The sequence below is a fragment of the Drosophila miranda genome, chromosome XL (genome assembly GCF_003369915.1).
Source record: "Drosophila miranda strain MSH22 chromosome XL, D.miranda_PacBio2.1, whole genome shotgun sequence".
NCBI classification, from domain to species: Eukaryota; Metazoa; Arthropoda; class Insecta; order Diptera; family Drosophilidae; genus Drosophila; species Drosophila miranda.
The window spans coordinates 20,599,876-20,614,724 of NC_046673.1; the positions used below are offsets into that span (position 1 = coordinate 20,599,876).

General features: G+C 42.0%; 3 protein-coding genes across 5 annotated transcripts; 1 reads left to right on the forward strand and 2 right to left on the reverse strand.

Moving 5' to 3' along the window:
• Window positions 1-5,049: 5,049 nt before the first annotated feature.
• Window positions 5,050-6,893, reverse strand: LOC108151424. Of its 2 annotated transcripts, XM_017280018.2 has the most exons (3): window positions 6,423-6,893; window positions 5,450-6,235; window positions 5,050-5,375 (listed from the first exon to the last, which is right to left on the reverse strand). In XM_017280018.2, exon 2 carries the CDS (start codon window positions 6,223-6,225, stop codon window positions 5,548-5,550), a length of 678 nt encoding a protein of 225 aa, XP_017135507.1. In that variant the 5' UTR covers window positions 6,226-6,235; window positions 6,423-6,893; the 3' UTR covers window positions 5,050-5,375; window positions 5,450-5,547. The 2 variants fall into 2 exon arrangements, with proteins under 2 accessions (XP_017135507.1, XP_033244562.1); XM_033388671.1 differs by having other exon boundaries at window positions 5,450-6,892.
• Window positions 6,894-6,933: 40 nt separating this feature from the next.
• Window positions 6,934-8,564, forward strand: LOC108162432 (uncharacterized protein F58A4.6). 2 transcript variants are annotated; one of them, XM_017297178.2, is made up of 3 exons: window positions 6,935-7,048; window positions 7,258-7,779; window positions 7,858-8,564. In XM_017297178.2, exons 2-3 carry the CDS (start codon window positions 7,360-7,362, stop codon window positions 8,164-8,166), a joined length of 729 nt encoding a protein of 242 aa, XP_017152667.1. In that variant the 5' UTR covers window positions 6,935-7,048; window positions 7,258-7,359; the 3' UTR covers window positions 8,167-8,564. The 2 variants fall into 2 exon arrangements, with proteins under 2 accessions (XP_017152659.1, XP_017152667.1); XM_017297170.2 differs by having other exon boundaries at window positions 6,934-7,779.
• Window positions 8,506-12,448, reverse strand: LOC108162426 (bleomycin hydrolase). The gene is made up of 5 exons (XM_017297158.2): window positions 12,177-12,448; window positions 9,916-10,559; window positions 9,374-9,849; window positions 9,180-9,300; window positions 8,506-9,105 (listed from the first exon to the last, which is right to left on the reverse strand). Exons 1-5 carry the CDS (start codon window positions 12,178-12,180, stop codon window positions 8,890-8,892), a joined length of 1,461 nt encoding a protein of 486 aa, XP_017152647.1. The 5' UTR covers window positions 12,181-12,448; the 3' UTR covers window positions 8,506-8,889.
• Window positions 12,449-14,849: the final 2,401 nt, after the last annotated feature.

The window sequence follows — 14,849 nt, forward strand, 5'->3', positions numbered from 1 at the left end:
AAAAGGCAGAAGCTATGTATCTCAAAAGAAGAATCTTAATCCCAAAAAAATTATAAAGTTATTGGTAGAAAATGAGCCCACATGGACAATAAAGTATTTACAGCTTTTTGGCTTTAGGGCTACAGGTACGACTATGGCAAATATAGCAGCTATAGCCGCCCACTGATCGTAAGCATAGATAATGTACCCTGTACTCCACGCATGGGAGATACAAGAATACATATACAGAGCCAAAATATATATATATACAGACATATGTACATACTGCAGGAGTAATCGGATGGAACGATCAGTGAGGCATGCGACACATGGTCCCGTTATCATTAGTATTGTCGCTTTGGTGACGTTTAACCTGCACCTCCTCCAACGCCCTCGCTACCTCCACCGCCACCTCAACCGACACGAAACGAAACGAGACGGCACTTCAATCTCAATTTCACACGCTCCGAAAAAAATCTGAAATGAATTTCTCAAAAACTGTGACAAGCCATCAAATGTCCGACAATCATTAGTCACAGGAGAATTTTGACACGCGAGAGATCGGCGAAGGGAGATTGATTATATGGCATATTGAACTTTGACCAAAGACCCGCACACGTAACCGGAGGAAACCGAACAGAGCCGATTCTATACGATCCTATACGATACGAAAAACAGAAAATCGTAGTCTAAAAGTGTTCCTTAGAGGAAATACTTTCCACTCTCTGATCGCAGCAGCATCAAAGAGCTCCGTGGATGTCTAAAATTTAATAACGCTATATCTTCTTGTATCTCCTCATCTACCAGCCCCCCGCCCCCCTGCCCCTCTGGCTGTGGTCCTCTCATAAATAAGAACAAATTGGCATGCAATTCGCCTTAGAGCAGCGACCAAGTAGAACATAAATTTCTCAACACTTGCATAAAATTTCTACAAAAACAACGATCAAGAACAAACAGATGTGTCGCCGACTGATTGAAGGGAGTGGTACGGCAAGGGGAGGAGGTTGCATGGGGCAAGATGGGAGGATGGAATAGGCAGAGGTAAAGAGGGGCATTTAATAAGGGGAGGTGGCGTATTTTTTCGGGAATAATTTCAATTGCAGGCACAGAAAACCCAATGAATTTTGTTGATAATTTTCGTATACAAATGCATTGTATATGGTGTACTCTATTGTAGAATTCTTGTATGTAATAAGGGTCAAAAGGTCAAGGAAGAGATAATGGACGATAGCTTATGAGTGTGTACTTTTTAATAAAGGAAATACATACCCATTTACAGATATAAGCCCGTTGAGTAAAGGACTTAAATGTATATACTCGTTGTGGAAAGAAATAAGACGGGCGGATGGACCGACAGACATGGCTATATTGACTCTGCTATTGATGCTGATCAAGAATATATATACTTTATGGGGTCGGAAATGTTTCCTTCTGGGTGTTACACACACATCCATTTTCACCACAAAATACGGGATTCGCTATTGCAATATTGTCATATGACATTCCATGCGATCCAAGTCAAGAAGAAATTTTTCCCCCCAAAAACCTCGTTTCAGAGGAGTGCAAAAAGTGCTTTGAAGATTGGTTTCAGTGGATATCCATTATCATGGAGAATGTTTTAAAATCATTTCCATTGAGACTTTGTTGGTGTTTCACTTGCCAGCCTACGTATAAGGTCGAAGATCATATTACTAACCCGACAACTGACTAACTCAAAAGTGAATGAATAACTTCACTAGGCTGTAAGTGATTCAGATACGAAGATTGCGAATGTGTCGGGTGCTTTAACTGACTAATAGGAAGGGCAATCGTTGGACAGGTTCTACACACTACATTCATTTCTTGGCAAGATTCCAAGCCGAACCCATGGAATTCTACGAAAATTTTGTCGGGTAGGTTCGACATCGACAGGAATGGGAATGGGAATCATCATCACCGTTTAGTTTTATCGCCATAAACACTTGAGGGGCTGATAAGTAATAATCGGCATACCCGTATGACGTATGTACATACTCGTACTATGTACATACATATCTCTGGGGGAAGGAACTTGCCGTGTTTCTATCATCGTGCTCAAAAGTCCGGCTGTATTTCGCTCCAAATTATATACAGCACTACTAGGGCCCGGCACATGTGTGTGTCCACGCCCTATCCTATCATTATATGGTGATAATCAATTGGTGTGTCTGTCTGGGCTGGGCCACTTGAGAGTGGAATGAAAAATCATTTGGAAAGATGATTTGGATGCCACTGTAAAATGAATATTTTGGATATTTATTGTCATCCCAACGATGTGGTAGGTCCACTTCACATCCCCGTATTTGTTGTTGTAGGTGTGCGCCCTGTCGCTCTGTCGATCCGATCTCTGGTGTTTCGATCTGGCATCTTGCATGGTGTCAAATGGCTTGAAGGTCCATGTTAGTGTCTCTCTCTCTCTCTGTATATATCTCTCTCTTTCTCATCCTTTCAAGTGGTGCGCGACGGGAAAAGAAACTGTTATTCTTATCATCTCTGAGTGTGTTTGTTGCAGGTTCCAGTGGCTGGGGCGAGGGGCTGGGGGTGCGGGCGCATCCGTAGCTAATCGCTTTGAAAGTGAAACCGTGTTTATGCTGTTGTTGTCTTCGTTTTTCCGCTTTTTGCATTCGTTCGTTCCTCGATCTTATTTTCGTTTTGTTGTTTCCACCCGAGCCCGATCCCGAGCCCGAGCCCGACACTTGAGTCTTTGTTTATGCATTAGAGCAGCCCAGCAGCGTAACCCACAGATTAGGGTATGCCAGGGGTATGCCAGTCAGTAGGGTATGCCTGGGACAGTCAGAAAGGGCTAAGAAGCGCTCTTGTATCATGCAAAATGATTGTGATTTATGAGTAATCAAAGATTGAGAGGCACACAGAATGCGTGGCATGCAAGGGGTATTGTCCCTCTGATTGGAGGTTCTAGGAGGATGAAACACTTATCATTATCCTTAGTGATTCGCTAAATGATATTGGATGTTTCCCATTCAAAAGAATGTATTTTCTTAATTTTGAGGAAATATTACACTGATAAAGACGATCCAACCTACTACTTGAGGACGGTGAAATCCTTTTCCAGGAAAGTTGTCTTTAAGAAGGTTCTGCCAAAAGATAAACCAACCCAAATCCTTGCAGATCAAAAGTTTCTCATCATGAATGTTATGAATACGATCGAATACTACAGTCTTTAAATAGTTACAGTCGATCTTTTCCAGTAATGCGACTCGTGTATATTACGGCGTATATACAGAAAAAGTTCCCAACATGAAAGAAATGACCAAGCGGTTTCCCGAAACATACATATGTTCGTATCTCCTTCATCAGGTCAGTCCTCTAAGTACTTTAAATAATGCTTGTACTCGTACTCGTAATTACTTGTGCCTTCACAAGGGAAGGAAGGATGTCCTTCAGGGCATCAGCTAGTCGACTACCTTCGTATTTTCCTTGTCTTGTTTTTTTTTACTGTTATTTATGCCTGGATATGGATCTTTCCTCAGAGACGCCTCAACACGCGACTCAAGTGGGAAACGGCGGCCTGACCAACCCAAAAAAAAAACGGGAACGGAACGGGAAACCCTTTTGTAGGGGGACGCATGCGCGACTGACTGTCGAGGGGAATATTTGACATATTGCTGACACGCCCACAAACAAATCTCTCTCTGTCTTTCCCAGCCTCTGGCTCTGACTCTGTCACTCTCCACTTCAACAGGGCACAGATGGCGCACGTGCTCCGCGACTCGGGACGGGACTTGGGCTGGACACCCAACATTGTTGCTACCATTTTATGAGCCGTGAAAATTATGAAATAAAAATTGCATTTAAATAAGGAACGTTTTTGCCACTGCCATTGCCAGTGCGAAATGCAATTTCCGATGGTTTTGTGAGCAATTAATATTACACAATAGTCCAGACATTGGGATCGGGATTGGGGGGATCTCTTGCCTGTCGATTCAACGGAAATTGAGCGCATAATTCAGAAAAATGTTGTGCCTCGGATCGGATATGTCGTGCCATAAAAATCGTGTTGAAATGTGCAGCAGTGGCAGCGGCAGGAGGAGCTGCCTCTATCGCCGAGGAGCTGGCGCACTTACCGAAATTAATGCTATCGATGACAACACTGGCAGCCACAATAAAAGGCAAATGCCAAAAATAGCAGCAAACATTATGTTGAGGAGGCTGACTCCGCTGGCAGGGCCTTGGGGAAGGAGCGAAACGACGGGTAGGGAAGGGATGGGATGACAAAGCAGCCACAGAAATTATGATGCGATGCGATGCGATGCGATGGAGTGAGGGGAGAGGAGGGGATGGCCTGGGGCAGATGGGGACAATGTTGCCACTGCTGCACAATTATTGCCAACTGTTAACAGATTTGTTGGCAAAGAGAAATTGAGAGAGCGAGAGAGAGATGGGAATGGGAGCGGCAACGGCAGCAACATTTGTTTGATAATGATAATGGCCATGTTGACGCAATTGGCCATTGGCCCACAAGGCCCACAAAGGATTCAGTTACACCAAAGTGAAATTGAGTCATTTCCAGATGGTATTATGGCAGCAGGAACGGAACACAATGGCCACAAATCAATTTTTGTGCAGAAAGTATCTCCAATTTCGAATAACAATCATGAAACTATGAAGATAAACGAGGGAACTATTCAGAGGATTTTAAAGTGGTTAAGAGGTAGATCAAAGATCATTTGAAGAGCAGTACATTGAAAGTAAATCCAACACAATCGAGTTCTCCGAGTAGCCCTCGGGTTGAGTGGAGCTATCAATTGGTAAAAATAAAAGCAAAATTATTAGAAAAGTGCTTGAGGGCTTTAAGACCCTATATAGGGATGGGATATACTATGGGAACGAATACTTACCGGTAGGTCTTAAGGTAAATATGTAAATATGAAACATAAGCAATGTGTTTATCTTTGAATATAGAACTTTTCTACTATGCTTGAAGCAGAAATTCCCCTCTGTGTCCTCCACACTTGCGGCAGCACTATTATTTTGGTTGATGTTGTAAATGTAAATGTTATATTACTCAATGAAAAAAAACTTTATCTTTTTTATATGTATTTGCCTACCAAAAGTCAAAAATAGCTGCACCTCAAAAGTAATTTGAAAGTAAATATTGTAAAGGCATTCCACTGGCTGCTGCTGATTTGAAATGCCGCCAAGCAATGGGTTCTACAGTGTGGAACGTAACTATCGATAATTGTTGCATATCGACTGCGAATGTGCGGTTAAATTTTCAAATTTGAAAGCTCTAACACAATCTGGAGTGTTTTATGTGGATTTTCTGGAGTATTATCTGGATGTCTATTGCTTTAATGCAAACAAAAGAACACAACAGGTAGAGATAAGGTCCACAATGCGATAGAATCCTTTTCGAACTGAAACCGAAATTTATATAGGTATTTTTTGATGATCAGTAGAACATTTCTATCGGGCTGGGATAGATGCTTACCTTATGAAGTATTTTGCTTATTGTAGAGTTCAATGATAATGCCAAGAGATGGCAGCTGTTGGTGGGCGGTTATGTGGTTTATTCATTGGTATATTTCATTATGATGAAGCTGGTTCCGGCTTCGCGTGTATTTTGACGCCGCAGAGTGGACAGCGGAACTGGCCGTTAAACCGGGCCATGGCACAGCACCTGTGGTAGGAGTGACCGCACGGCAGACGGACCCAGCCACACCGATCCGTGGGTTCCATATACTCCCCGCAGATGATGCAAAAAAGGTCCATTATCTCGCTACAGTTCAACTTTTTGCATTTTTTTTCAATGGCAGAGCGGGCGTCTCGACGACTGCCAATTAGTTCTAATCCAGTACAGAAACAAATTACGCGATAGAGCACATTGCCCAGACCAACAGCCGGCCAGTAGTAGAATAAAATAAAAATGGTACCGCCGAGCTGGAGTCCCTCAAAGAACATCGTGGTTTCTGGAATCAGCTGATCGCAGTAAAGGCACTCCACCTTTAGAGCCTTAGAAGCGCTCCAAATTCGAGTGGTATGCACGGCATGGACCATAAGTAAGGCTTGTTCGATTGTCAAGCGATCCTTCAGGCTGCCATCGTCCAGCATGCTCCGGTAGGACAACATCAGCAACCCATCAAAGACGACCAACACAATAAGAGAATTGAAGGGCGTATACTTGATATTCAAGGGCTCCACCTGCTGCCGAGCGAACCAGTGCGTCCAATGCGATATCATCAGTAGAAAAAGGCAGTTCGGCACCATCCAGTCCAGCCTGTGTGGCATTAAACAGAGAATGTATATCATATCCACAGCATAGACTAGAAAACGTTTGTCCACATGGATCAGCTTGATCTTATACACGATATAATACACGAATGTTATGCCAATCCACAAAAAGGGATAAAGAAATTGGGAAATGTATTTATTCATTTCTAAGAATCAGTTGTTCCTTCACGTACTTATATGTTGATACGAGGAACGTTTAGATTTTTTAATTTTTTTAAATTTTGTAGAAGCGACAATATTGTTAATTTATATTAGTTTGATCTTACACTCTATGTTATAGTTATGAAATTTGAATCCCGATAACTTTTGGGCCATAAAGCTATATTTTGTTGGACTATGGAAAGGTATGGACAACAGGCAAAAACAGCAAAGGGAAATTGCACAGCACGTACGAACCCCACCTAGCCGTGTTTATACATATGATATGCTATGAGGACGAGGAAATTGTAAATTGTCCTCATGGTATGTTTGACAAAAGCAAAAGCAGCAATTTCTCATCGGGGAAATTTTATAAACTTCCTTCCAAGGTATGTAAGCAAAAGGGGTGTATTTTAACTAACATGAGTTGCGATTTCTGGGCCGTTTTGCCTATTGTCCATACCCTATTTTTCCTTCCATTATGTAGCAAATGTGTAGGAGTCGTGTACCGTGTAGAGTTTTTTCTCCGTAAAGAAAAAAAAACAAATGTCAAATTTGACGTTTCTGTTTGATTCTTATTTTTTTTTGTGTCAAAGAAAAAAATAAGGAATAATAACTATTCCGGCCGCTCGTTTTTTTGACCAAAGTGTCTCGTTCTCGGGTTCGTTTACGCAGCGTGCTGTTTTTTGTTGCAAATAATTCCCTGCCCTGGTCTGCTCCAAATGCCCATCCAATCCAGAGATATATATGCATCTGTGACAAATTTTCCCACTCAATTTTAACAACAATTTAAGTGGCCGGAACAACAACAAAAGTCCCTGAGTGCCGACTTTTTTAACAAAAAACTATTTTTTGTTTTAACCAACTCAGTGCAGTCGTCAATACGAAAACAGAGAGAGTGCCATCCAACGCAACAGCCTGTTGCTCGTACGCATCCTTTGACTGGACCCGAGACCTTGATAAGAAAACATTATGTCGGGAACACTGACTCTATGTGTCTGCGACTACTGGAAACGGCGTCACTACTACAAACGCCAACCACTGGGCCCGTGCGCAGTCTCCACAACAGCTGAAGAAGTTGGGTCGGCTGCGGCACATCAAGAAAAAAAGGAATTGCGCCGCCTCCGGCTGCAGGTGGATGCCATAAACGGCAACTATTATCTGCGTGAGTTTTTGCAGCAGCAGGTTCTGGCTGTGACGCTCCAGAACCAACACGGCGTGCAATTAATTTGGTTGGAATTCGAGCCACCGGAGCGGGACACCATTGATTACAAGTTTGCGGACATACTGTCCCACACCATCTGGGAGCACATCGAGGTGGAGAATCTAATGTCCTGGCTATCCACCCTCGGAGGTGGCTTCTCAGCCCTGGGCGAGCAGTTCGGACGATGCGTAAGTGTAGCCATAAACCTGAGGGTACAAACCACACATACGTACATATACCCTACATGAAATACTCTATATCCACAGGCCGAAACGGCTGGCAAGATCTCGCTGCAGCAGCTAAAGATTGGTCTGCGGCTGGGCGATCCCTTCCTACAGGCTCGCTGCAAGCTCTACTACAGTATTTCGCTGATACAGCGCGGCCATTTGCGGGCGGCCAAGCATCTGATCCGGGATCAGTATCAGTTTGCACGTGTCCATCGGGAGAAGGATCAGAGACTGGTGCGCATGTGCCAGGGCATTTGGCTGCGTCTACGATACGAGTACGAGCAGCGGAATCTGCGGCTGAAGCAGCCACCACCATCCAAAACAACAACAGCAACAGCAAGTCAATAGACCCCCTAGCCAAAAACAAAGAAGCTAAAAAAGATACTCTACACAGTACTCAATTCGTAATAAGCGTTACCACTTACCATATTTAACAGTTACCATTAGGCGAGCACGGAGGCAGGAGCGGAGTCGGTTTTTATTCCAAGTTTTTAGGCAAAGTTTAATTAATTAATGTATATTCAATAGTTCTTTTTATTATTATTATTATTTAATGTGTAATTGTATATACGTAAAAAAATGCATTTACATCATTCACTTCTCTTTTAGTTTATGTTGTTGTATATTATTATTATTTATTTTCAGCGGCCTGATTGTTTGCAAATAATTTAGAAAACATGATAAAAATTTTCTGTACGTCACAGGACAAAGGACATTTTTTTACCTAGGCTAGACACAAAAGTTATGCTTAAACTGAAAATTGAACGACCCCGAATGGGGCGATGGATAAGTGCATATTATATATCATATATAAATGTGTGTGTGTTTACGAAATATTTCTGTGTTGTGTGCCCTAATATCGGTAACAGATAAACAAAGGATTTTGGGGGGCCATAAGGAGCGGATAATTTTTGAACCGAAAATATGATGCTTAAGTTGCTTGCATGCCACACCATCTCGATGCTGATGCCGATGCTGCCTGCTGCTGCCATTGATGTTGTAAAGCTTTGTATATATGTATAGACTGTATTTATATAATGACGGCTGGCTCATTGCTGCTGCTGCTGCTGTTCACTGCGCCAGCGTGCCCATTGGATCCCAGGCGGGCAGGACAATGGGATCCATATCGAAGACGCGCAGCACATCATCGGGCACATACTTCTTGTCGACCACCACCTCGAAGCCAAACTCCCTGAACCAGTCGGAGCACATCACCAGATAGCCCTTCTCGCCACGATCCTCGCCCCAAGAGTTCTCCACCCGCAGCTTCTGGGCCACGCCATTCTTCTGCGAAACACACATACAACAGATTTCAAAAGTTTAAAGATGACTCGAAATATATGCAATTAGATGGTACTCACATCCACTGAGACGGCGGTGAACACCATGGCATGGGTCATGGCCGATTCGCCATAGATGAGACGGTCTGCCTTCGAAAAGGTCGTTTGTATGTCGATGTCAAAGACCAGCTTGAAATCATGGCTGCAAACAAAAACAAAAGGATCAGTATATTTATCTACATTGGGAAAGGGGCTGCTTGCGGGGCTTCACTCACACTGACATATCCTCGATGCCCTGCTTAGAGGCGAAACGTTTGCTGACCTCACAGCCAAACCATACAGCCTCACCGGCCTTCAGCGATTTAGTGACAACGGCCAGCAGGAGCTCCACAGATTGATTATTGTACAGGACGGGACGGCCGCCAACCACATTGCCCAGACAGTCGACAGTGTAGGCCTGATCGTATTTGCTTGATGGCCGGGGATCGGTCACCAGGCAAACCTTGTCCTCCACGTTAAAGTGCGGCTTCACATACCGCTCGTAGAACTCCAGCGAGCTGACGGGGCCAACAGATTGGTAGTTCTTGCTCTTATCATAGTACTCCCAGACGAATGTCTCGGCGGGTATTCCCAGGCAGATGCCCACCACCTTGTAGATCTCCGACATTTGCTCTTGTATCTTGGCTGTGATCTCCTCCTCTGTGGGCTGCTGGTCCATCAGCACACGCAAATGGCGGGCATACTCCCGAAGCTAGAGGGGAGTAAAGGAATCAAAGATTAGCGGAGTGAATAGGGCTAAGGGAGAGGCTTTCTGTACCTTGCTTTTCAATATGGCATTCATTCGTATGCTGGACTCGCAGCTAAAGCTCTCGGGAAAGCATTTCTTTGGCATGAGACCATGTTTGGTTATCAGATTGACCAGCATATCCCACTGACCGCCATCGGAGGTGGGGTCCAGCAAGAGGAACGACACCAGGCGGCCATCAACCTTCTCGCCCCGTCGCGCCGTCTTCACAACATTGTTGAGAAAGTAATTACAGCGCTCGATCTTGTCCCAGTAGAAGAGGAAAGCCTGCGAGAACTCAAACTCATCGAGATTGTAGTTCTTCATGAAGGGCAGGCGTATGCAGTTGAGGGCAGCAAAGAGCCAGCAACGGCCGCTGCTCCGCTGATTGGTCACCGGCTTGCCCTCCGTTTCCACCTTGAAGTTGAACACGTGGTTCGTGGTCTCCAGCACCTTGCGGGAGAGGCACACATCGAACGGATCGACACGGGAGCAAACGTTCTGGGCGAGCAAGTTCTTCGGCTGGCTGTAGAAGTTTTTCCGCCACTCGCCGAGCAGTTCGCTGGTGACGGGACTGTTGCTGAAGCCGCTCTCGCTGTCCAATGGATGGATGGAGTTCTTTGAGGCGCTGTTATTGTTGCCATTTCCACCAGCGCATCCCGAGCTATTCTTGTCAGCTGCAATTAAATGGGAATGGCAACGTTCGCCCGATATTGAGTGGAATTTTCGTACTGAATGCGGTGGGTCCAGACTCTGGCTCTGGCTGCAGCTGGGGCTCTCTCCCTGATGCCACATCTGCTTCTGAATCTTGATCTTGAGGGGGATTTCTTTATAGCTGGATAAATAGTGCACGGATTGGCCCACCTGCTTGAATGCCCACCGAGAAACTGGGTAAACGAAGATCGAACCAAAAACGAGAAAATTTTGGGTGCGAATTTTACAAAACAAAAGTTTGGAACATTTAGCTACAAAATGTAGAGAAAATTAAATTAAACAAAAAATCAAACTCACAGAAAAATGACAGATTTATGGATAATAGGTAAGAAAATACATAATTTTGAGGGGTGCGGGGGCTTGTGACGCAATAGAATTCTGAGAAGAGGCCCCCGTTGATAGCGGTATCTTTATAAGCATTTCCCCTCTAGAGTTGGCCAGTCCAATGTTATTGCAAGGTTGAGAGCTGCGAGTGCGGGCGTTGTCCACGGATTGCGGATAAAGGCCGAGGTAAGCAGAAAAATTACTTGCACAAGAGCAGAAATTGAAAAGCGACAACAGCTGCGGGACCGGGCCGGGCCATTAGCATTAACTGCAAATGTCTCTCTGTCTGTCTCTGTCTTTCTCACCCGCTCGCTTCGCGTGCGTGTGTTTGCGAGTGTGTGTATGTGAATGTCTTATGCACTTTGGATTTCTGCTGCTTTGCCATTTATTGTAGATTTTGCGGACCAGCTTTTGTTAATTGTTTATTTGCATGCATTTGTGGATGTGTGGGTGTGTCGCCAGGGCCTGGCCATCAGATGCTGATAACGCAAAACTTGACGAGCTAACAGAATCGTAAAGAATTCTGAGCGTAACTAAACCTGGACAAATTTTAATTAGCACAGTTATGACCCTTTCGGAATTGGGCTTCTTTGTGAAGGAAGCCCGTGTGTGCGTGAGAGGGAGAGGACAATGCAATTAAACCAGTTTAACGGGACTCTCACACATTCGCTACTAAATATATGTACATTCATACAAACATATATGCATAGCGGGTGTGGAGTCATGAGCAAGAGGGAGAGGGAGACGAAGAGAAGGCTGGCCAACAGGCAAAATGCCGTTTTAAAAACTTTCGCGGAAAGCCGGCGCAAAAAAATCTAAACAAACCAAAAAAAAAAAACAAGAAAAAAAGAAGGGTTAACAAATATAAAAACTTGTTTGGCCAGTATTATGCGTGTGGCTGTGAGTGTGAGCCATAAAACAAACACAAATTTGGGTGAAATTTTACTTTCGTCTGGACAATTTTTGTTGTGGCTGCTGTTGCTGGGGCGTCAGCACACGTACACAGAGGCAAGAGATACGCTCGTACACTTGTGCATGGGCTGTCACCCCCGCACAAAGCGGTCCAACAACAACAACCAAAGAATGCAGAAACTGCAGCAAAAATAATTTCCTTCCTGCTTCTTAACCATTATTTTGGCTGCTGCTCTCTTTGTACTTCTCGTTCCTTGTAGTCCGTTGTCCGTCCCTCTGCGCCAGAGGGGACATGCGCGGGGGATATCGTCTCCCCCACCGACGACGCGTCCTACTTTACTTACACATAGTTTTTTTGTCCTCTTTCACTCTTTTTGTTGAACTTTTAAAAATTTCACTTGTTTTGAATTTTGTAACTACGGAATTTTGCTCTACTTCCTTTGGCTAGCTGGATGTGTACGTGTGTGTTTGTGCAATGCAAGCAACTTTAAGCGACTGTAGTTATGCGCGAATTAGCCGCTTATTTATTTTGATAATAATGTGAAAAAAAATGAAATGAAAATGTTTGGCTTTGGGATTCGAAACTAGAGATGTGCAATGACCACTGCGATGATTTTGGCCGCGGTTAATCACGTTTGCCTATTAACACTGGCTAAGAGTGTGACCTGACCCTCAGAAAATATTTCAAAATATACCGCCTCATTTTCAAAATATACCGTAAATATACTGACGAATTCAAGTTCTATTTTACATATTCCTCGTTTTTGATATTCCGTCGAATATTACTAGTTATATAGAACATTTAGCCATGCCATCATAATTTTATACGATTGATGAATCAATTTTCTATTTAACTGGTGTATTTTTAATACTTGCTTTTATTGCATTTTGCGTAAAAAGAGGTTTTAGCGAAATAAGTCAAACAAAAAACAAGTAGCCAAATAGGTCAATCAAAACAAACGAAAAAAGAAATTGCTCAATTTTGATATTCCATTGAATAATGCTGACTAACTAAACCTCTCAGCAATACCCACATAGTTTTATCCTATTGATGAATAAATTTTCTACAAGATTAGATAGTTTTTAATCCTTGCTTTTATTGTATTTATTGTAAAAAAAGGTTTAAGCGAAAAAGTTCAACAAAAAAAGAGTCGCTATATAGCGTTTAAACCGTAGTATAGGCCTTTGTATACCCTATTTTGTTAATTTTATATGAAAGTATAAATATTGATATGAAGATAAAACGTAACTAATAAAGACCTTTTCTCATATTGACATTTTTTAGACATATTCATGTATATGATGAGTGTTTTGTATATATATCTCGATCCTGATACCTATTCTTGGTCCCTACAAGAAGACAATAAGCTTTAAAATATCGTTGAAATATTGAAAATAATATTAAATAATATTGAATAATATTAAAATATATTGAAAATATATTGTTTTTGCCTGGTATGACAAGCATATTCACAATTCTATAACATCCATTTCCCCCAGGGTATGTGTGCAGGAGACTCATTGTTGTCAATCGGGTAAAAGAGGTCCTTACCCGATTCAAGTTCGGTTATCGATACTATCGACTGGTTACGAGTGGTGCGCGCCAAATCTAAATTCTTTGAATATGAGCGACAAGGATTTAAATGTTGTCAACCGGGCCATTACCGATTCAACAAATACGACGATTCCCTCAATTTTGATCTTCCGTCGAATATCAGCTATATGGAAGATTTAGCCATGCCCACATAATTTTATACGATTGGTGAATCTATTTCCTACTTGATTGGGCTATTCGAAGTAATTGTTTCGTTCATTTCATTTAATAATCTTAAGTCTTAATAAGACTTATTAATAATAATAAAGTCTTAATAATATACTAATCACTAACATCACTATCGTCACTAACGATGTCGCTGGGATATTTTAACAGCATTTCAGTGTTCGGTTCAAATTTCTCGCAACCGTTGTTCTTCCTTAGACCTTGACTCACATATAAAAGATTTGAAACATTTATATTCTAAATTCTATTTCTTGTATTCGTTTTTATTAAGTTCACTTCGGAGAAAATTCTTTCACATGATGCATTCGAAACTGGCAATATAAGCAGTACTTCTGCAAATTTTGAAATTTTTCATATTTTAATTCATTGTTGAAATCTTTTATTTGTCCCAATGTATACCAGAATGGGCCAGGACTTTTGTGTATTTTTAATAAACTAAATAGAACCGCATCATTTTTTAAGAGGACAAATTCATTATCGATTCCCTGCGGATCTTTAATAAGTTGAGGAAATCTTTTATACAGGTCATGCAAATGTGATAAATGGCCATTGACTATGTCTTCAGGGTTTAGGAATGAGAGAAGTTTAAAAACCTTCTCGTTAAGAGGCAAAAGACAACTCGATCAAAAATGACTGTGCTCTTCGGAAAAATGCATATTTTTCATTTCTTTCTAATTTTGACACTTCGAGGCTTACATTAACGGCCAAATTCATTTTCTGAATTTCTACGAAATTAACATTGCTGCTTGGATCTAGTAAATTTAAGTCAGTAATTCTTATATATAAGTCTTTCAAATAACAGCTTAATATTAACTTATAAGTTTCAGACATATTTTTATATATTATGTGTGTTCCAGCTTTGCTCGACTGAAAAATATAATTTGACTGAAACGCTTTTTAAATTTGAGAGAGTGTATTCTGCACATAAATTTTTTTCTATGGCCAATTCGTACTCAAAAAAAGAACAAGTGCATCCCACTGCTCAATAATACGTGCAATACAAGAATGTTTAAATTGTTTAAAATCTTTTCTCATTATTTTGTATAGCTCTTGTCAATGGCGGGCGTTCCCTAACTGGCTTCTCGAAAATGTGTTGAAAGTGGTACCATCTTAAATATACCATAATATACCGAAAAATTGCTTAATATACCGAAATATACCGATATATCGTAAATATACCGTCGGTGCAATTTTGACCTCAAAAAATACCGAAAAGTATTAAAAATACCGTAAGGGG

Coding starts and splice junctions, on each gene's coding strand:
- LOC108151424 (XM_033388671.1), bottom strand. CDS start 6,393: ATGAATAAATACATTTCCCAATTTCTTTATCCCTTTTTGTGGATTGGC.
- LOC108162432 (XM_017297170.2), top strand. CDS start 7,360: ATGTCGGGAACACTGACTCTATGTGTCTGCGACTACTGGAAACGGCGT. Junction 7,780..7,857: donor GCGAGCAGTTCGGACGATGC/GTAAGTGTAGCC, acceptor CTATATCCACAG/GCCGAAACGGCTGGCAAGAT.
- LOC108162426 (XM_017297158.2), bottom strand. Junction 9,850..9,915: donor ATGCCATATTGAAAAGCAAG/GTACAGAAAGCC, acceptor ACTCCCCTCTAG/CTTCGGGAGTATGCCCGCCA. Junction 9,301..9,373: donor GGCATCGAGGATATGTCAGT/GTGAGTGAAGCC, acceptor TTTTGTTTGCAG/CCATGATTTCAAGCTGGTCT.